The sequence below is a fragment of the Chiloscyllium punctatum genome, chromosome 1 (assembly GCF_047496795.1).
Source record: "Chiloscyllium punctatum isolate Juve2018m chromosome 1, sChiPun1.3, whole genome shotgun sequence".
NCBI lineage: Eukaryota > Metazoa > Chordata > Chondrichthyes > Orectolobiformes > Hemiscylliidae > Chiloscyllium > Chiloscyllium punctatum.
The window spans coordinates 25,105,320-25,128,709 of NC_092739.1; the positions used below are offsets into that span (position 1 = coordinate 25,105,320).

The 23,390-nt window shown below is 42.6% G+C and overlaps 1 protein-coding gene across 1 annotated transcript in view; it reads left to right on the forward strand.

Annotated features, from left to right (window-relative positions):
• The window catches only part of LOC140482713 (calcium uniporter protein, mitochondrial-like), a 157,418-nt gene that overhangs the window by 127,812 nt on the left and 6,216 nt on the right, over nucleotides 1–23,390 (forward strand). The window contains exons 4-6 of the mRNA XM_072580295.1: nucleotides 267–371; nucleotides 10,793–10,953; nucleotides 18,009–18,212. Coding sequence (XP_072436396.1) covers nucleotides 267–371; nucleotides 10,793–10,953; nucleotides 18,009–18,212 — 470 coding nt within the window. The remainder of the gene's footprint in view (nucleotides 1–266; nucleotides 372–10,792; nucleotides 10,954–18,008; nucleotides 18,213–23,390) is intronic.

Genomic DNA, 23,390 nt, shown 5'->3' on the forward strand with positions numbered 1-23,390 from the left:
ATTTTATATAAGAAATGTGACAGAAGACCAGTCAGAGTGAGTATGGTACTTGTTGAGGTTTGAAATACAGAGAAAACTATACCCCATCCAGACAGTCAACATTGCTCATGTACTGAAATCATATCTCCTATTCTCTGTCATATTCCTTCTGTATCTGATTCTGCCAGTTGCAGGTGTCTGGGAGTAAAGAGGTGGGGAAAAATATGAGACAACCAGCTTTTTTATGATTTACAAACTCTTTATCACTAACCTTTGTTTGCCTGCAGATGGCACTAGAGTTTCAGCTACAACACCGATGACCATTTTATTAACAAAGAACTTTGAACTGGTTATTAATGAAAGAAAGTATTTTATAAAGCCCCCATCAAGAGGTAAGAAATATTTCTTGACTGTGCTTTGGACAAGATAATCATTTCCTTCTCATGATGTTTGAAAATCCTTTATGAACATGAAACTTTCTCTTTACAGCAAAATCTTTAAAAGTCAGCATGTGTTCTGAACCTAAATATTACTTTGTGTAATGAGGTTAGTGTGATGTCAGGCACAATGTTCGTAGTTCTTCCCAGGTATTCTGAAGAATGTTAACTTGTACTCAATGTAGTTAGGCATATTTACTCCACATCCATTGATACCTTAACCTGACAAAACTTTATTGATCTTAGTCTTGAAACTTCCAATTGATCCAATACCCACAGCCTTTTGTGAGGGTGTTTCATATTTATGCGATCATTTATATAGACGAGCTTCCTGATTTCACTCGGTAGTGGTCCAGCTCTAATTATAAGATCATATCACATTATTTTATTGCGTGCCAGTTACATTCATAAATGATCCAGAACCTTCTATATTTCTATCTTTATGAACCTGAGTTAGTCTTATCAGAAATCTGAACTATTGAAGTATCTAGGTAAAAACAGGCTCTCTGCCTGTATTCCTGAAAGGATTTTACTGCTCCTGGGATGCTGCCTGAACTGTTGTGCTCTTCCAGCATGATGACAACTTTCTTAAAACACAAATTCTGGTTTGAATGGCTATGATTTGAAGACTCTAATTTTTAAAACTAAGGCTGCAAATTAAAGTGGAAGTTGTGGTTTCATTCTGAAATTCTCTCCATTAGTTTCAACCTTCTTCATTGCCTAACTCCTTCCTATTTCAGCTCCAGACCTCATTACAGCCTTGGTCCAGACATAGACAAAAGAGCTGAATTCCAGCTGTGAGCTCATGGAGTCCTAGAGATGTACAGCATGAAAACAGACCCTTCGGTCCAACCCGTCCATGCTGACCAGATATCCCAACCCAATCTAGTCCCACCTGCCAGCACCCGGCCCATATCCCTCCAAACCCTTCCTATTCATATACCCTTCCAAATGCCTCTTAAATGTTGTAATTGTACCAGTCTCCACCACATTCTTTGGCAGCTCATTCTATACACGTACCACCCTCTGCGTGAAAAAGTTGCCCCTTAGGTCTCTTTTATATCTTTTCCCCTCTCACCCTAAACCTATGCCCTCTAGCTCTGGACTCCCCGACCCCAGGGAAAAGACTTTGCCTATTTACCCTATCCATGTCCCTCATAATTTTGTCAACCTCTATAAGGTCACCCCTCAGCCTCCGACGCTCCAGGGAAAACTGCCCCAGCCTGTTCAGCCTCTCCCTATAGCTCAGATCCTCCAACCCTGGCAACATCCTTTTCTGAACCCTTTCAAGTTTCACAACATCTTTCTGATAGGAAGGAGACCAGAATTGCATGTGATATTCCACAGAGGTCTATCCAATGTCCTGAACAGCTGCAACATGACCTCCCAACTCCTGTACTCAATACTCTGACCAATAAAAGAAAGCATACCAAACGCCTTCTTCACTATCCTACCGACCTGCGACTCCACTTTCAAGAGCTATGAATCTGCACTCCAAGGTCTCTTTGTTCAGCAACACTCCCTAGGACCGTACCATTAAGTGTATAAGTCCTGCTAAGATTTGTTTTCCCAAAATACCTCGCATTTATCTGAATTAAACTCCATCTGCTACTTCTCAGCCCTTTGGCCCATCTGGTCCAGATCCTGTTGTAATCTGAGGTAACCTTCTTCGCTGTCCACTATACCTCCAATTTTGGTGTCATCTGCAAACTTACTAACTGTACCTCTTATGCTCGCATCCAAATCATTTATGTAAATGTCAAAAAGTAGAGGGCCCAGCACTGATCCTTGTGGCATTCCACTGGTCGCAGGCCTCCAGCCTGGAAAACAACCCTCCACCACCACCCTCTGTCTTCTACCTTTGAGCCAGTTCTGTATCCAAATGGCTAGTTCTCCCTGTATTCCATGAGTTCTAACCTTGCTAATCAGTCTCCCATGGGGAACCTTGTTGAACACCTTACTGAAGTCCATATAGATCACATCTACTGCTCTGCCCTCATCAATCTTCTTTGTTACTTCTTCAAAAAACTCAATCAAGTTTGTGAGACATGATTTCCCATGCACAAAGCCATGTTGACTATCCCGAATCAGTCCTTGCCTTTCTAAATACATGTACATCCTGTCCCTCAGGATTCCCTCCAACAACTTGCCCACCTCCGAGGTCAGGCTCACCAGTCTATAGTTCCCTGGCTTTTCTTTTACCACCCTTCTTAAACAGTGGCACCACATTTGCCAACCTCCAGTCTTCCGGCACCTCACCTGTGACTATCGATGATACAAATATCTCAGCAAGAGGCCCAGCAATCACTTCTCTAGCTTCCCACAGAGTTCTCGGGTACACCTGATCAGGTCCTGGGGACTTACCCACTTTTAACCATTTCAAGACATCCAGCACTTCCTCCTCTGTAATGCTAAGAGTTATTGCCTTTGACATCAAGCAGCTTTTGACCAAGTGGGGAATCGACGAACAAAACTGAGTCAATATGAATTGGGGAGAACGTTCTCCATTGGTTGGAGTCATACCTGGCACAAAGGAAGATGGAATATTAGAAGCCAATAATCATCAGTTATGACGTTCTTCAGGTGAATGTCTGAGGCACAACTATTTACAGCTCTTTTGCTTTTAATTATCCCAACTAAATGCTTCTATTACACCACTGAGGCGGAGAGTAAATACAATGCAATCCATTCTTCCTCTCACACCATCATGGAGCAGACGGTAGGTCTGTCAGAGGTGAGGTTTTGATGCTTACATTAGTTGGTGGGCCTTGCAGTTTACTCTGGAAAGAGTGTGCTCATCATTCTGCCTCCTGCAGGCAGTGAGGAGGATGTGATAGACTCTGAAGAGCTGCAGTCCTCCAAGGAGGAAGTTGAGAACATTGAGCATTGTCAAACACTAGAATAAGATAGGGCTTCGTTGGCAGTTTATTCCAGCAGATGTGAGCTGGGGGCAATAGTCACTTGATTGCAACTTTGTTCATTATGAAAGACAAACAATCCCTGCCTGTTCCCAAAAGCAAATGCAGCTTCTGTCTGTGTTTTGTTAATAACTTTTGCTGTTGCTGAATACAAATGCGTGTTTGAGCCACTCGAAACCTTCCAGTATGTGATGGTCTCACATTGAACAATGGGAGGATGATGGGCAGCATTCAGCATTGGAGAAAGAACAATGCCCTTGTTGAGAGCTGTAAGATGGGATGAGGCGGAGGGACGGTAAGGTAAAAACAATAACTGCAGATGCTGAAAACCAAATTCTGGATTAGTAGTGCTGGAAGAGCACAGCAGTTCAGGCAGCATCCAAGGAGCAGCGAAATCGACGTTTCGGGCAAAAGCCGGCTTTTGCCCGAAACGTCGATTTCGCTGCTCCTTGGATGGAGGGACGGTAAGCTTAGTTCTTAAATAGCAATGGATGTACCAACGTGCAAATCCGTGCACCCATGTATACTGATGTAATTGGTTTTGGTTGCCACCCGCCCCCCCCATGGGCACAGTGAAGGACAACTTTGCCTGACTGAGTGAGCTTCAAAGATGGCACCAATACCAAGGACCCTGTGTTTCTGCCTTTGGCAAGTGGGAAAATACAAGGAAGGTGGTGCACCGGTAATAAGGCCTGTTTAAGAGGATAGTATGAGAAAACTTGCCAGGCCTCATGCAGTGAAACCCTCCATAAAACTCACCAAAACTGACACTTAGCTGATTCCAGGTAAAATGAAGCCCTTTGTCTTTGATAATAATAATAAGTTTAATAAGTTACTAATAAATTTAAGCTTAAGTTGATTTTGAAAATTTTGATAGGTGCTTTTAGCAGTAGAAAAATGAGAAACTGATTTTTGGAGACAATACCATATACTCCTACATTCATTCTTCTTCAATACAGCTCATCTCTTTAACATAAAGATATGAAATTGCTAGCAGTTACTGCACAAACATATGAATTAGGAGCAGGATCAGACCATTTGGCCCCCAACACTTTTCCACCATTCAATAAAATCACAGCAGATCTGATTGTGCACTCCAGTTTCCTGTTTATGGCTGACCCCCTTGTCAGTCTAACTCCTATCTTATCCAACCTTAAACATATTCAATGTTCCTGCCTCCAGTGCAGAAAATAATTCTCATTGTACCTGTCCTAAATGGAAGACCCTTTCTATTTAAACTGCATCCCCTAGTTGTAACCTCTCACATAATGTGCAACATCCTGTCAGCATCTACTCTGTCAATACGATCATTTCTCATTCTCCTAAACTCCAAGGGATACAAGCCCAACCAGAGTAACCTTTCTTCATTAGATAATAACTTCATCCCAGGAATCATTTGTGTGATTTCTCTGCAAAGACTCTAATGCACTCATATCCTTTTTTTAAATACTGTAAGACCACCAGAATTGTACACGGTGCTTCAAATGTGGTCACACCAATACCCTGTACACTATAGCAAAACTTCATTTTATTATTCCATTTCCCATGCAATAAACAACAATATCCAATTTGCCATCTACATACTAATATTTTGTGATCCTTGCACCAGGAAACCTAGATGCCTCTGAACCTGAGAGTTCTGCAATTTCACATTACTTAAATAATATGTTGCTTTTCCCATTCTTTTTGCCAAAGTGGGCAAATTGACATTCTCTCCATCTGCCAATATTTTGCTGATTCACTTGAGGACTTTGCAAAGCTAGGCTTGGTCCTCATCAGAATTAATTTGCCCACTTGTTTTTTTTGTGCCATCGACATATTTAGTAGCCATACATTTAGTCCTTTCATCCAAGTCATTGATAAAGTTTGTAAATAGGTGATTTATTTTTAATAAAAATGTATTTGTGGGATGTGGATGTTGCTGGCTGGTCCAATATTTAATGCCCATCACTAGTTCTCCTGGAGGTGGTGGTTGTGAACTACCTTCTTGAACCACTGTAGACCATGTATACACTGTTAGAAAGCGGGTTTCCAGGAATTTGATACAGTGACTGAAGGAATAACTATGTATTTCCAAGTCAGGGTGGTGAGTGGCTTGGAGGGGTCCTTGCAGGTGGTGTTCCCAGGTATCTGCTACCCTCATCCTTCTAGGTAGAAGTGCTCGTGGGTTTGGAAGATACTATCTAAGTATCTTTGGTGAATTTTTGCAGTGCATCTTGTAAATAGTACACACTGCTGCTACTCCGTATTAGTGATGAAGGGAGTGGATGCTTGAGGATGTGGTGCTAATCAAGTGGGCTGGTTTGTCCTGGATGGCTTCAAGCTGCTTAAGTGTTGAAGCTACACCTATCCAGGCAAGTGGGGAGTATTCCATCATACTCCCGATTTGGGCCTTTTAGATGGTGGCCAGGCTTTGGGAAGACAGGAGCTAAGTTATTTTATTCAGTATTTCTAGCATTTGACCTGCTCATGTTGTCACAAGATTTACATGACCAATTCTGTTCTGTTTCTGGTCTTTAGTATCCTCCAGGATGGTATTAGGAGATTCTGTGATGGTCTCTACTGATTGCTTCCTGTTAGCTAATCTATCTATTCGCAAAAATAAGTTGCCCCTGACACCATGAGTTTTTATTTTGTGTAATAACTTGTCAAATACTTTTTGTGAATCCAAATATACCACATTGACGGGTTTCCACTATGGCCGTTGCTTATTGAATATCATGGGCAATGAATAGAATCTCTCTTGTTGAAGATGGTCATTGCCTGGCACTTGAATGTTGCTTTCCACTTTTCAGTTCAAGCCTGGATATTGTCCAGGTCTTGCTGCATTTGAACATGGACTGCTTCAGTATCTGAGGAGTCTCAAATGGTACTGAACGTCGTGCAATCACTGGAGAACATCTCCACTTCTGACCTTATGACGGAGAGAAGGTCTTTGAAGATAGTAAGGCCTAGGACGCTATTCTGTGGAACTGGGCTTGAATGGTGCAGTTGGAGTGTTCCTACTTCTGAACCAAGAGACCCAGTTTGAGTCCTGCCTGTTCCACAGGTGTGGAATAACATCTCTGATTAGAAAATATCTACCTTGAGGAACTGCTGGAATGACTAACCCCCAACAATGCAAATACCTTTCTTTGTGTCCGATATGATTCCAACCAAGGGAAAGTTTTCCCCTGATTTCCATTGACTCCATTTTGCTTGGGGTTCTTGATGACATCTATTCCTGATGAAGGGCTCCTGCCTGAAACATAAATTTTCCTGCTCCTCGGATGCTGTTGTGCCTGTTGTGCTTTTCCAGCACCACTCTAATCTTGACTCTAATCTCCAGCATCTGCAGTCCTCACTTTTGCCTTTTTGATAACATTCTTGGTCAAATGTGGTCTTGATATCAAGGGCTGTCCCTATCATCTCACCACTGGAATTGAGTTCTTTTGACTAAGTTTGAAGCAATGCTGTCATGAGGCTTGTAGCTGGGTGGCCCTGGTAAAACCATGATAATCCCTGAGGCACTCCATTGGCACTCTTGCAAGCCTGAAAATTACCTTTTTGTCTCTACTGATTGCTTCCTGTTAGCTAATCTATCTATTCGCAAAAATAAGTTGCCCCTGACACAGTGAGTTTTTATTTTGTGTAATAACTTGTCAAATACTTTTTGTGAATCCAAATATACTACATTGACGGGTTTCCACTATGGCCGTTGCTTATTGATTATTCCTTTCCTAATGATTTCTAAAGAACTACTCTGATTTCTCTTTCACAAAACCATGTTGACTCTGCCTGATAGCATTTTGCTCCTCAATAACAGATCTTTGCATTTTCCTTATGATAGATATTGAGTCTCCCTCTTTCCTTGAATAGAGGTATCACATTTGTTATTTCCTAATCTGATGGCACCTATCTAAAGTCTAGGGAATTTTATAAACTTAAAATCTTAAAATCAACACATTCATTATCTCAGCAGCCCATTATTTTTAAAGCCTAGGATGAAGTCCATCAAACCCTGCTGACTTGTCAGCATTCAGTTCTAAGAATTTTTATTTACTTTAATATCTCCAGTTAGTTTTCTCTCATTCTCTGATTTCTCCCTTTTGTTTATTAAACAGAGTAGCTCCTGGCACTGCCCTGGTCCAGAATGTCAGAACAGCTGACATCATTGCGTGCCTGGAACTGGAAGCCAGCTCCAACTCTGCCCACATTCAGATCCATAATACCCACGTCATCCTCACGCCACATGCAGTTCCATTTCACACCTTGCTCATCACTGGACGCAACGTTCTGCTCCCTCCCTCACTTGCTGCTTCACTCAGAGTCCTGCTCTCCCATTCAACACTTCACTCAAAACCCTGTTTGCCACCATACACTCCTGTGAGCAAATCGTGTACACTTTGAATCAACTTAAATCATTTGGAAAGCACTCCTTGCAGTAAAGAATAGAAGCAACACAATCACAGCAATTTGGTGCTTGATTTTATACACTCTATAATCTCCTGACCGGTCACTATTCTTTGCCGAATTACATGCTTTTCATTTCAATTTCACATTATATTTAACTGTTTAGTTAGCCATAAGTTATGGATCCTTTTCTTCAAGTTTTTCTTTCTCAGTGGAATCTTTGCTGATGTTATGAGACCTCCTGAAGTTATTTTCACTGTTTCTCTACTGACCTAACTTAACCTAATTTCCAGCTCACTTTGGACTCTGTCCTCACAACTCGTTATGATATCCTGATATGAATTTAAAACACGTCTTCAGTTGAAAGTGAAACTCACTCATGGGTGGCCCCTGCTAGCTGGGGGCCCCTTTAGCAAGACTTATTGAATTATTCCACCTCATTGTACATACCAGGTTTAGAATAGCCTGCTCTAGAATGTGTCATTTTAAGAAACTGGCCCAAAAACACTCCATGAGCTCATCTTCTAAGGTCTTTTTGCTGATTTAATTAATAAATCTATTGAAACATAAAAGTCACCCACAATTATCACTGTGCCTTTCCCACAAATCCCCAATATTTCTTCCTGCTTACCTCCCCATCCTGTGTAGTTGCTGTTCAGGGTCCCACTCCCTAAGTGACTTCTTAGATTTCCTATTTTTTACCTCCAACCAAACAAATGCTACATCTTGATCTTTAGATATTCCTATTGTGTGAAGAGACATGGGTTTCCTTTGCAAGAAGGAGATTATGTCCAGCATGCCTCAGTGAGAGCACTGTCAGCCCTATCAGCAAGAGATAGAACATAGAACATAGAAGAATACAGCGCAGTACAGGCCCTTCGGCCCTCGATGTTGCGCCGATCAAAGCCCACCTAACCTACACTAACCCACTATCCTCCATATACCTATCCAATGCCCGCTTAAATACCCATAAAGAGGGAGAGTCGACTACTGCTACTGGCAGGGCATTCCATGAACTTACGACTCGCTGAGTGAAGAACCTACCCCTAACATCAGTCCTATATCTACCCCCCCTTAATTTAAAACTATGCCCCCTTGTAATAGCTGACTCCATACGTGGAAAAAGGTTCTCACTGTCAACCCTATCTAACCCCCTAATCATCTTGTACACCTCTATCAAGTCACCCCTAAACCTTCTTTTCTCCAATGAAAACAACCCCAAGTGCCTCAGCCTTTCCTCATAGGATCTTCCTACCATACCAGGCAACATCCTGGTAAACTTCCTCTGCACCCGTTCCAGTGCCTCCACATCCTTCCTATAGTATGGCGACCAAAACTGCACGCAATATTCCAGATGCGGCCGCACCAGAGTCTTATACAACTGCAGCATGACCTCAGGACTCCGGAACTCAATTCCTCTACCAATAAAAGCCAGTACGCCATATGCCTTCTTCACTGCACTATTTACCTGGGTGGCAACTTTCAGACATCTGTGTACATGGACACCAAGATCCCTCTGCTCTTCCACACTACCAAGTAGTCTACCATTAGCCCAGTAATCCATCTTTTTATTACTCTTACCAAAGTGAATCACTTCACACTTAGCTACATTGAACTCCATTTGCCACCTTTCTGCCCAGCTCTGCAGCTTCTCTATATCCCGCTGTAACCTGCCATATCCTTCCTCACTGTCTACAACTCCTCCGACTTTCGTATCATCCGCAAACTTGCTCACCCAACCTTCTAACCCTTCCTCCAGGTCATTTATAAAAATGACAAACAGCAATGGTCCCAAAACAGATCCTTGCGGAACACCGCTAGTGACGGCACTCCAAGATGAACCTTTGCCATCAACTACTACCCTCTGTCTTCTTCCAGAGAGCCAATTCCTAATCCAAACCTCCAACTCACCCTCAATGCCATATCTCTGTATTTAATATGACTACATAAGTTAGGCTGAAAGCATTGTGTGGTACTGAGTGCTGCACCATTGGTAACAGTCTTATGAATGAGACTTTAATCCAAATCTGTCCTTTCAAGTGGATGTAAAATATCCTATTAGTAAAAGAAAAGTAGGCTCTCCTGCATTTCTTTCTCAACAATCGAGACATACAGCACAGAAACAGGCGCCTTGGTTCAACACGTCAATACTGACCATAATCCCAAACTAAACTAGTCCCACCTGCCTGCGCTTGGCCCATTTGCCTCCAAACATTTCTTATTCGTGTACTTATCCAAATATCTTTTAAATGTTGCAACTGTACCCATATCCACCACTTCCTCTGGAAATTCATTCCACACATGAGCCACTCTTTTTTTTTCAAAAGAAAGAAAAAAAATTGCCTCTTTTTTCAGTTTTTCTCCTCTCATTTTAAAAATAATCCCCCCAGTCTTGAAATTCCCCCACTCTCGAGAAAAGACACTCTGCTGCTCACCTTATCTATACTCTACAAAATGAACTCTCAACCTACTAAGCTTCAGTTAAAAAGACCCAGTATATCCAGCTTCTCTTTATAACTCAAACCTTCCATTCCCAGCAACATCCTGGTAAATCTTTTCTGAACCTTGTCCAGTGTGATTAACATCTTTCCTATAACAGGGCGACCAGAACTCTAGTACTCCAGAAAAGGCCCCACCAACATCCTGTACATCCCTAACATTCCATCCCAATTCCTATATTTGAAAGTCTGAGCAATGAGGGGAAGCAAACTAAACACCTTCTTAACCACCTTATCTATATATGATACAAGTTTCAAAGAATTATGTACCTGAACCCCGAGGTGTCTCTGTTCTACAACACTGTCCAAGGCCCGACTTTTAATTGTATAGGTTTGTTTGTTTTTCCAAAATGTAATACCTCATGTTTATCCAAATTAAACTCCATCTACCAAAAGGAACTGCTGTACATAGCGTCTCTGCATTTTTCATGTTTCAGTATGTTTTTATAAACATTAATAATGTGTAATTTTACGTTAAACTGTGCAGTTTTGAAAAGCAGATGATTTGCTTTCATATCATCAGCTCTATGTTAATGCCATGTTCTTTCATCTCTTTATGATGCCTTAGACTTTGTAAGCAGCGAGCATTCGATAGAAATGGATGATGTAAAGAACTTGGTTCATAAGCTTTATACAGCTCTACATTCGGAATCTCACCAACTTCACAAAGAGGGGGAGCTACTTAGTAAGCTGGAAAACTTAAAAGGAGAGCTAAAGAATCTTGAACAGGTCCATAATTTATAATAGTTTGTGACTGTGTTTTTAATCCTATTGAAAATCTCTACAGATTTATCAATGTATATACCTAACAATGCTTCTTGTTCCGATATACATATATAGTCCAACCTGTGATTTTTCACAATGAAATGTGCTGTGATATGATTAGATTAGATTAGATTAGATTAGATTAAATTAGATTACTTACAGTGTGGAAACAGGCCCTTCGGCCCAACAAGTCCACACCGCCCCGCCGAAGCGTAACCCACCCATACCCCTAAATCTACATTTACCCCTTACCTAACACAATGGGCAATTTAGCATGGCCAATTCACCTGGCCTGCACATCTTTGGACTGTGGGAGGAAACCGGAGCACCCGGAGGAAACCCACGCAGACACGGGGAGAACGTGCAAACTCCACACAGTCACTCGCCTGAGGCGGGAAATGAACTCGGGTCTCAGGCGCTGTGAGGCAGCAGTGCTAACCACTGTGCCACCGTGCCGCCCATATGATTAATTCCAGGTTTTAAGGTATTTATTAGTTGACCTTTAGTTACTTTTCACCATGTGGCTTGACTTGTATGCATCTATAATTCTGCAACAAGGCAATAAGTGATTTTAATGCAAATGGATAATCTTAAGAGAGTGCTTCACTCTTTAGGTTAAGTTAAATTATAAATTATGTTTGCATCTTGTCTTTCCAATCTGTAGATGGGCTGCCTTATTTTATGAACCTGTACTAGGTTATCATGATTTCCTACTTCATACAGATCTTCCATTTCATTAGATTAGCATTTCTAATTTGTGGTTTTATCAATGTGTGGGGAAAGAGTTAAATTAAGAGATTGTTGAATTTAGCTCTATGATCTTGGATTAACAATGAATTGAAGCATCTTGATTTCCAGCAACTGTTTATCAATAAGTTCCATTGATATCAAGTTCTACGATTATAGAGTCATAAAGCTGTACAGCGTGGAAGCAGACCCTTCAGTCCAACTTGTCCATGCTGACCAGATATCCTAAATTAATCTAGTCCCATTTGCCAGCATTTTGCCCATATCCCTCTAACCCCTTCCTATTCATATACCCATCCAGATGCTTTTTAAATGCTGTAACTGTACCAGCCTCTACCACTTCTTCTGGCAGCTCATTCCACGCATGCGTCACCATCTACATGAAAAAGTTGTCCCTTATATCCCTTTAAATCTTTCCCCTCTCACCTTAAACCTATGCCTTCTAGTTTTGGACTCCATTACTCTGGGGAAAGACCCTTTCTATGTCCCTCGTTATTATATAAGGTCACCCCTCAGCCTCTGACGCTCCTGAGAAAACAGCCCCAGCCTTTTCAGCTTCTCCCTATAGCCCAAGCCTTTCAAACCTTGGCAACATGCTTGTAAATCTTTTCTGAACCCTTTCAAGTTTCACAACATCCTTCCCATAGCAGGGAGAACAGAATTGATGCTGTATTCCAAAAGTGAGCTAACTGATGTCCTGTGAAGCCTCAACAATGACCTCCCATCTCTTATATTCAATACTTTAACTAATAAAGGAAAGCATACCAAACGTCACCTTCACCATCCTGTCTACCTGTGACTCCACTTTCAAGGAGCTATGAATCTGTGCTCCAAGGTCTCTTTGTTCAGCAACACTCTCCAGGACCTTACTATTAAGTGTATAAGTCCTGCTAAGATTTGCTTTTCCAAAATGCAGCAACTCACATTTATCTGAATTAAACTCCATCTGCCACTTCTCAGCCCATTGGCCCATCTGATCAAGATCCTTTTAGTAAGGCATTTGATAAGGTTCCCCATGGTAGGCTAGTAAGGCATTTGATAAGGTTCCCCATGGTAGGCTTACGCGGAAAGTCAGGAGGCATGGGATAGAGGGAAATTTGGCCAATTGGATAGAAAACTGGCTAACCGGTCGAAGGCAGAGAGTGGTGGTAGATGGTAAATATTCAGCCTGGAGCCCAGTTACAAGTGGAGTTCCGCAGGGATCAGTTCTGGGTCCTCTGCTGTTTGTAATTTTTATTAATGACTTAGATGAGGGAGTCGAAGGGTGGGTCAGTAAATTTGCAGATGATACGAAGATAGGTGGAGTTGTGGGCATTTGTTGTTTGCAAAGGGACTTAGATATGATGCAGAGCTGGGCTGAGGAGTGGCAGATGGAGTTCAACCCTGCCAAGTGTGAGGTTGTCCATTTTGGAAGAACAAATAAGAATGCGGAATACAGGGTTAATGGTAGGGTTCTTGGTCAGGTGGAGGAACAGAGGGATCTTGGGGTCTATGTACATAGATCTTTGAAGGTTGCCACTCAGGTGGATAGAGTTTGTAAGAAGGCCTATGGAGTATTATCGTTCATTAGCAGAGGGATTGAATTCAAGAGTCGTGAAGTGATGTTGCAGCTGTACAGGACTTTGGTTAGGCCACAGTTGGAGTACTCTGTGCAGTTCTGGTCACCTCACTTTAGGAAAGATGTGGAAGCTTTGGAGAGGGTGCAGAGAAGATTTACCAGGATGTTGCCTGGAATGGAGAGTAGGTCGTACGAGGATAGGTTGAGAGTTCTCGGCCTTTTCTCGTTGGAACGGCGAAGGATGAGGGGTGACTTGATAGAGGTTTATAAGATGATCAGAGGAATAGATAGAGTAGACAGTCAGAAACTTTTTCCCCGGGTACAACAGAATGTTACAAGGGGACATAAATTTAAGGTGAAGGGTGGAAGGTATAGGGGAGATGTCAGGGGTGGGTTCTTTACCCAGAGAGTGGTGGGGGCATGGAATGCGCTGCCCATGGGAGTGGTAGAGTCAGAATCATTGGCGACCTTTAAGCGGCATTTGGATAGGTACATGGATGGGTGCTTAATCTCGGTTAGAAGTTCGGCACAACATCATGGGCCGAAGGGCCTGTTCTGTGCTGTATTGTTCTATGTTCTATGTTCTAGATCCAGTTGTACTCTGAGGTAACCACCTTTGCTGTCCACTACACCACCAATTTTGGTGTCATCTGCAAACATACTAACCTTACCTCTTATGTTCAGATCCAAATCATTTCTATAAATGATGAAAAGCAACGCACCCAGCACTGATCCTTCTGGCACACCGCTGGTCACAGGCATCCAGTCTGAAAAGCAACCCTCCACCACCACCGTCTATCTTCTACCTTCAAGCCAACTCTATATCCAAATGGCTAGTTCTCCCTGTGTTTCAGGTGATGTAAGGGAAATAGTGAGAACTCTGATAAAGGGCTTATGCCTGAAATTTCGATCCTTTTGTTCCTCGAATGCTGTCTGATCTGCTGTGTTTTTCCAGTGCCACTTTTCCACCCCAACGTGATCTAAACTTGCTAACCAGTCTACCATGAGGAACCTTGTTGAACACCTTACTGAAGTCCATATGGATCATGTCCACCACTCTGCATTCATCAATCCTCTTCATTACTTCTTCAAAAAACTCAATCGAGTTAGTGAAACACACTTTTACACACACAAAGGCATGCTGACTATCCCTAATCAGTCCTTGCTTTTCCAAATGTAAATCCTCTCCCTCAGGATTCCCTCCAACAACTTATGCATCACTGATATCAGGCTCACCGTGCTAGAGTTCGCTGGCTTTTCCTTACTATCTTTCTTAAATAGTGGTACCACATTAGCCAACCTCCAATCTTCCAGCTCCTCACCTGTGGCTCTCTATGATATGAATATTTCAGCACAAGGCCAAGTAATCGCTTCCCTCGCTTCTCACAAAGTTCTAGGACACACCTGATCAGGTTCCTGGGGATATAGCCACCTTAATGCATTTTAAGACGTTCAGCATCACCACCTCTGTAATATGGACATTTTTCAAGATGTCATTATTTATTTCCCCAAGTTATGTAGCTTCAATATCCTCCTTCACCGTAAACACTAATACAAAATACTTGTTTAGCTTCACCCCTATCTCTTGCAGTTCAATTATGATGGTAAATCTGTTGAATATTCCTTGTAAAATGTGTATGAATTGCATGATTTTAGAATTGAGCAATCTCACAATACAATCATATTGTCTGGGACAGCCCATCTCCATTGCATGGCTATTCCATGCAGAATGAGGAGTTGGAATGTAAACTTTACCCAAACCAGATGACCTCGAGCTCAGATTCCACCAGTAATCATTTTACATCTGAGGTTGATCAACTAAACATTTTGGATTTTACAGTGTTGGGTGGGTGGGGAGGGGATGGGGTTGGTGCTATATAAAACATTTCGGTTGCTAGATAGCACTTTTATGCCCAGCACCAGACCTAACCAGGCCATTAGATCTGGTCCTCATGCCCAGGCAGGGAGGAAAGGGTCGTGTGAGGGAGCCGTGGTTTAATAAGGAATTGGAATCCCTTGTGAAAGGGAAGAGGGCGGCCTATGTAAAGATGAGGCGTGAAGGTTCAATAGGGGCGATTGAGAGTTATAAGGTAGCCAGGAAGGATCTGAAGAGAGAGCTAAGAGCAGCAAGGAGGGGACATGAAAAGTCCTTAGTTGGTAGGATTAGGGAAAACCCAAAAGCTTTCTATAGGTATGTCAGGAATAAAAGAATGACTAGGGAAGGAATAGGTCCAGTCAAGGATAGTAGTGGGAAGTTGCGTGTGGAGGCTGAAGAGATTGGGGAGACACTGAATGAATACTTTTCGTCAGTATTCACTCAGGAACAGGACATTGTTGCCGATGTGAATATTGAGTCACAATTAATTAGAAAGTATGGCTTTGAGGTATGTAGGGAAGAGGTGTTGGAAATTCTGGAAAGGGTGAAAATAGATAAGTCCCCTGGGCCTGAAGGCATTTATCCTAGGATACTCTGGAAAGCAAGGGAGGAGATTGCAGAGCCATTGGCCTTGATTTTTATGTCATCGTTGTCTACAGGAATAGTGCCAGAAGACTGGAGGATAGCAAATGTGGTTCCCTTGTTCAAGAAGGGGAGTAGGGATAACCCGAGTAACTATAGGCCGGTGAGTCTCACTTCTGTTGTGGGCAAAGTCTTAGAGAGAATTGTAAGGGATAGGATTTATGAACATCTGGATAGGAATAATGTGATCAAGGATAGATAGCATGGTTTTGTGAAGGGCAGGTCGTGCCTCACAAATCTTATTGAATTCTTTGAGAAGGTGACTAAGGAGGTGGACGAGGGTAAAGCGGTAGATGTGGTGTATATGGATTTTAGTAAGGCGTTTGATAAGGTTCCCCATGGTAGGCTACTGCAAAAAATACGGAGGTATGGCATTGAGGGTGAGTTGGAGTTTTGGATTAGGAATTGGCTGGCTGGAAGAAGACAGAGGGTAGTAGTTGATGGTAAAGGTTCATCTTGGAGTGCAGTTACTAGTGGTGTTCCGCAAGGATCTGTTTTTGGACCATTGCTGTTTGTCATTTTTATAAATTACCTGGAGGAGGGGCTAGAAGGTTGGGTGAGGAAGTTTGCGGATGATACGAAAGTTGGTGGAGTTGTTGACAGTGAGGAAGGATGTGGCAGGTTACAGCGGGATATAGAGAAGGTGCAGAGCTGGGCAGAAAGGTGGCAAATGGAGTTCAATGTAGCTAAGTGTGAAGTGATTCACTTTGGTAAGAGTAACAAGAAGATGGGGTACTGGGCTAATGGTCAGATACTTGGTAGTGTGGATGAGCAGAGGGATCTTGGTGTCCATGTACACAGATCTCTGAAAGTTGCCACCCAGGTAAATAGTGCTGTGAAGAAGGCTGTATGGTGTACTGGCTTTTATTGGTAGAAGAATTGAGTTCCGGAGTCCTGAGGTCATGTTGCAGTTGTATAAGATTCTGGTGTGGCCGCATCTGGAGTACTGTGTGCAATTTTGGTCGCCATACTATAGGAAGGATGTGGAGGCACTGGAACGGGTGCAGAGGAGGTTTACCAGGATGTTGCCTGGTATGGGAGGAAGATCGTATGAGGAAAGGCTGAGGCACTTGGGGCTGTTTTCATTGGAGAAAAGAAGGTTTAGGGGTGACTTGAGAGAGGTGTACAAGATGATTAGGGGTTTAGATAGGGTTGACCATGAGAACCTTTTTCCACGTATGGAGTCAGCTATTACGAGGGGGCATAGCTTTAAATTAAGGGGTGGTAGGTATAGGACAGATGTTAGGGGTAGATTCTTTACTCAGCGAGTCGTGAGTTCATGGAATGCCCTGCCAGTAGCAGTGGTGGACTCTCCCTCTTTATGGGCATTTAAACGGGCATTGGATAGTGGGCTAGTGTAGGTTAGGTGGGCTTGGATCGGCGCAACATCGAGGGCCAAAGGGCATGTACTGCGCTGTATTTTTCTATGTTCTATATAACAGTAGGCTGGCAGGGCCCAGAATTGGCAGACTGCCCATTGTTTGAAAATAATGATTGTGCACTTGAGCTTGTTACCAAGTCAGTTGACTGTATATTACAGTTGCCATGGGCAGCAGGGAATGAGAGGGCCACTATAAAATAACTTTGAGGAAAAGGTGGGAAGGAAGGGTGTGCTTTTTATTAAAAGAGAGTGGCCTGTGTTAATTGGGAGTATAGTTCTGTCTGAGATGTTACTCCTCCAATATATAACCCCATAACTTTGTCCTTCCCACCCGACCTCCAAAGCCATTCCATAAAAAGATTAATCTATCCTTCCTTGTCTCAGCACAATGTCAATTCTTGGACTTGACTGGGTCTGGTGGTTGTGTTGTCTATACCTCAGGTATCGTTGTGGTCCCAGCAGTGAGATTCCAATGCTGTTGAGCCTGTTAGATCTGCCAATCAGATTGGCTTCACCCACTTCCTGCGATATTTACCCCAGTCTGTCTCCTCATTCCCAAAAGGGACTGGAGCAGAGAAAGGCAGGAACTTGTTGTGTTGTTGGCATCTGCCAGTAAGTAGGCATTTAGAATGTTATCAGATTGATCATCGTTTTGGGTTAATGGCAGAGTCATTGTTAGCCACAAATTTCTCTCAAACACTGTTCAAGAGCATTGTCAACTGTTACCAGATTTCTTGATTTTCTACTGTGCTTTGGGTCGAACTGATGTCTGTTTGAGGGAAGCCAGCGTGTAACTGAAATTTCTATCTCACTAGGTAAAGTCGCAGTTAGCTCTGAAGGCTGAAGCTAAATCTAATCGACTGATGTGGGCAGGTTTGGCATTTATGTCAACTCAAGCTGGAGCACTGGCTTGGTTAACTTGGTGGGTCTACTCCTGGGATATAATGGAGCCAGTTACTTACTTCATCACGTATGGAAGCTCTATGGCCTTTTATGCGTACTTCCTTCTCACACGCCAGGTAATCATCGAATTAGAAGTGCATACTTTCCTTTATCTTTGTGTATTAATATTGAGATATGAATGACACTGTCAGAATTGTTGCATTATAGAAGACAGTGATTTGGCCAGTCATGTTGGTGATGATTCTCCACGTCAGCAACATTTCTACAGTTCCAGCTTCTCCCTACCTTCTTCCCAGTTTCTCTGTGGAACCCTGCACCTTCCTCCTTTTCAGATAAGATCATCTGGCACCCATTGCCTCTTTGTAAATTGCTTGAAATCTGTGCCTTCTGGTTCTCACTGCTGGAACATTTCTCCCTATCTACACTGCCCAAGCGCTTACCTATTTTTCAATACTTCTGTCAAAACGCCTTTCAGCTTTCCTCAGTGTCTATATAAGGTTAACATAAATTCTTTCTTTTTTATGCTTTAATAAAGCCAAAGGAGCCATTTGCTTTATTAAACATCCTTTCAACCTGTACTGTCACCATCAATGATTTATACGTGCGCACACACAACCCTGAGCTTTCAATCAGATTTGTCCGATGGTAATTGTATGAAGTATCATCCACTTACCTGTCTGGGTTAGTGATGGCCTGACGTCTGTGTCACAGCTGCCTAGGCTTTGCAAGTAAATGAGGTGAAGCCTTGATTCCACCACCAACTATGATGCTCGAGGAATTGGGAATGCCTCTTGAGGACAACAGGGATTTACACTACAAGATGAATGTGATGAAACATGTATGTGAATATATTTTAGGCATTAAATAGGTTTTTATTATCCCTTGTATTTCTTTTAAACATTTAAAGTTATTTTATTATATAATTATAAAATGTGTTGATACTTTAATTTCTAAAAGTTTTAATGTCAGTATTTAATAATTCTAAGTACAGCTTTGCTTATTTTATTTAATGTTAAATGCGATTTAATGATCTGGTGAATGTGTAGGTGAGTGAAGTAATGGGTAAGATTGATAAGATGGTAGGTGGAGTGGCAGGTGCGTGAGGACTTATGGTGGTGGGTAAGTGGGTTGGGGGTTAGTGTACATTAAAGTTGGGTAAGGGTCATTTGAGTGCTCTAGGGTGGGGGCAGGTCGAGTTGGAGGTGGAGGTGTGTACAGGGAATTGGATTGTTGGGATTTGGGTTGGTGGGAGAGCGGGTAGGTAGAGTTGCTTAGATCGGTTTAATAGGAGGAGGGATGTGCATGTGGTTGAATGTCCGTGCTGGGTCACAGGGTAGTCAGGACTGGCATTGGAGGGCTGCCTGACTTTAAATAGTCAAAGGTCCAGGATAGTGGATAGTCAGTGATGAATTGGCGGTGTCAGTTTAATAGTTACAGGGGTTAGGGCAGATTCTAACCACTGTAACCTTTCCCAGGTAACTCTTAAGGTAAGTAAATCAGAGCTATTGAGTCATAGAGATGTACAGCACGGAAACAAACCCTTCGGTCCAACTCGTCTATGCCAACCAGATGTTCCAACCCAATCTAGTCCCACCTGCCAGCACCCGGCCCATATCCCTCCAAACCCTTCCTATTCATATACCCATCCAAATGCCTTTTAAATGTTGCAATTGTACCAGCCTCCACCACTTCCTCTGGCAGCTCATTCCATACATGTACCACCCTCTGAAAAGGTTGCCCCTTAAGTCTCTTTTATATCTTTCCCCTCTCTCCCTAAACCTATGCCCTCTAGTTCTGGACTCCCTCACCCCAGGGAAAAGACCTTGTCTATTTATCCTATCCATGCCCCTCATGATTTTATAAACCTCTATAATGTCGCCCCTCAGCCTCCGATGCTCCAGGAAAAATAGCCCCAGCGTGTTCAACCTCTCCATATAGCTCAAATACCCCAACCCTGGCAACATCCTTGTAAATCTTTTCCGAACCCTTTCAAGTTTCACAACATCTTTCCGATAGGAAGACCAGAATTGCACACAATATTCCAACAGTGGCCTAACCAATGTCCTGTACAGCCACAACATGACCTCCCAACTCCTGTACTCAATACTCTGACCAATAAAGGAAAGCATACCAAACGCCTTCTTCACTATCCTATCTACCTGCGACTCCACTTTCAAGGAGCTATGAACCTGCACTCCAAGATCTCTTTGTTCAGCAACACTCCCGAGGACCTTACCATTAAGTGTATAACTCCTGCTAATATTTGTTTTCCCAAAATGCAGCACCTCACATTTATCTAAATTAAACTCCATCTGCCACTTCTCAGCCCATTGGTCCATCTGATCAAGATCCTGTTGTAATCTGAGATAACCACCTTCGCTGTCCATTACACCTCCAATTTTGGTGTCATCTGTAAACGTACTAACTATACCTCTTATGCTCACATCCAAATCATTTATATAAATGACAAAAAGTAGAGGGCCCAGCACCGATCCTTGTGGTACTCCACTGGTCACAGGCCTCCAGTCTGGAAAACAACCCTCCACCACCACCCTCTATCTTCTACCTTTGAGCCAATTCTGTATCCAAATGGCTAGTTCTCCCTGTATTCTGAGAGATCTAACCTTGCTAACCAGTCTCCCCGGGAAACTTTGTCGAAAGCCTTCCTGAAGTCCATATAGGTCACGTTCACTGCTCTGCCCTCATCAATCCTCTTTGTTACTTCTTCAAAAAAAATTCAATCAAGTTTGTGAGACATGATTTCCCACGCACAAAGCCATGTTGACTATCCCTAATCAGTCCTTGCCTTTCCAAATACATATACATCCTGTCCCTCAGAATTCCCTCCAACAATTTGCCCACCACCGACATCAGGCTCACTGGTCTATATTCCCTGGCTTGACCTTACCATCTTAAACAGTGGCACCACGTTAGCCAACCTCCAGTCCTTCTGCACCTCACCTGTGACTATCGATGATACAAATATCTCCGTAAGAAACTCAGCAATCACTTCTCTAGCTTCCCAGAGAGTTCTCGGGTACACCTGGTCAGGTCTTGGGGATTTATCCACTTTTATGCATTTCAAGACATCCAGCACTTCCTCCTCTGTAATATGGACATTTTTCAAGATGTCACTATCTATTTCCCTACATTCTATATCTTCCATTTACTTTTCTACAGTAAATACTGATGCAAAATATTCGTTTAGTATCTGCCCCATCTCCTGCGACTCCATACAAAGGCCGCCTTGCTGATTTTTGAGGATCCCTATTCTCTCCCTAGTTACCCCTTTGTCCTTAATGAGTTTGTAAAATCCCTTTGGATTCTCCTCAACTCTATTTGCCAAAGCTATCTCATGTCTCCTTTTTGCCCTCCTGATTTCTCTGTCAAGAATACTCCTACTGCCTTTATACTCTTCTAAAGATTCACTCGATCTATTCTGACATATGCTTCCTTCTCTTTCTTAACCAAACCATCAATTTCTTTAGTCATCCAGCATTCCCTATACCTACCAGCCTTTCCTTCCACCCAACAGAAATATACTCTCTCTGGGCACTCGTTGTCTCACTTCTGAAGGCTTCCCATTTTCCAGCCGTCCCTTTACCAGCGAACATTTGCTCCCAATCAGCTTTTGAAAGATCTTGTCTAATACTGCCAAAATACTGTCTATCCTTTTCCATCACAATTTAAAAACTAATAGAATTATGGTCGCTGGCCCCAAAGTGCTCCCCCACTGACATCTCAGTCACCTGCCCTGCCTTATTTCCCAAGAATAGGTCAAGTTTTGCACCTTCTCTAATAGGTACATCCACATACCGAATCAGAAGAGTTTTACACACTTCACAAATTCCTCTCCATCTAAACCTTTAACACTGTGGCAATCCTAGTCTATGTTTGGAAAGTTAAAATCCCCTACCATAACCACCCTATTATTCTTACAGATGGCTGAGATCTCCTTACAAGTTTGTTTCTCAATTTCCTTCTGACTATTAGGGGGTCTATAATACAATCCCAATAAGGTGATCATCCCTTTCTTATTTCTCAGTTCCACCCAAACAACTTCCCTGGATGTATTTCCGGGAACAGCTGTAATGCTATCCCTTATCAAAATTGCAACTCCCCCTCCTCTTTTGCTTCCCTTTCTATCCTTCCTGTAGCATTTGTATCCTGGAACATTAAGCTGCCAGTCCTGTCCATCCCTGAGCCATGTTTCTGTAATTGCTATGATATTCCAGTCCCATGTTCCTAACCATTCCCTGAGTTCATCTGCCTTCCCTGTTAGGCCTCTTGCATTGAAATAATGCAGTTTAATGTATTAGTCCTACCTTGTCATCTGCTTTGTCCCTGCCTGTTCTCCAAGGTCTCCAACTCTGTGCTCAGTGGTGGATAGGTTGTTGGAGATTCCAGGTACCAGATAATTAACTATCAAAACTTCAACTCAGCTGTGTGGGGATTTCCACATGGTCCTGGCAAGCAACTTCAGATTATGTTACGGCAACAGTCATCTTCCTATCAAATGATCTGGGCCATATATCCAGGTGCCTTTTCTCCTGCACCATCTTTAGACCTGTACATTCATTTTTCGTTGTTCATTCTTCCTACCTAAATGGATCCCTTTGTTCTTAATAAAGCGATATCTTTTATTGCCTTATATATATAGCAGTCATTTCGAGAATGCTAGAATACAAGAGCAAGGATGTACTGCGTAGGCTGTGTAAGACTCTCTGGTCAGACTACATTTGGAAGATTTGAGAGTAGTTTTGGGCCTTTGATCTAAGGAAGGATGTAATGGTATTGAAGCAGTCCAGAGGTTTAAACGAATGATCCTGAGAATGAAGGGCTTGTCATCTGAGAGGATCGGTTGAAGACTCTGGGTCTGCATCTGATAGAGTTTAGAAGGATAAGGAGGATCTCACTGAAACTTCTCAAGAATTTTGAGGCCTGGGTAGAGTAGCATGGAGATGATGTTTCCATTATTAGAGACTAGGACCCAAGAGTGCAATAGGAGTGGAGGGACAAACCTTTTAGAGTTGAGAAGAGGAATTTCTTCAGCTAGAGTATGGTGAATCTATGAAACTCATTGCCACAGAAGGCTGTGGAGACGAAGTCATTCTGTGTATGTATGACAGACAGCTTCTTGGTTAGTAAGGAAATCAAAGGTTACTGGGAGAAGGCAGGAGGATGAGAATGAGGTTGAGCAATGCATCAGCCATGTAGGGGTGGAATGCTGACTCAGTGGTTAGCACTGCTTATTTCACAGCACGGGGGACCTGGATTCAATTCCAGCCTTCAGT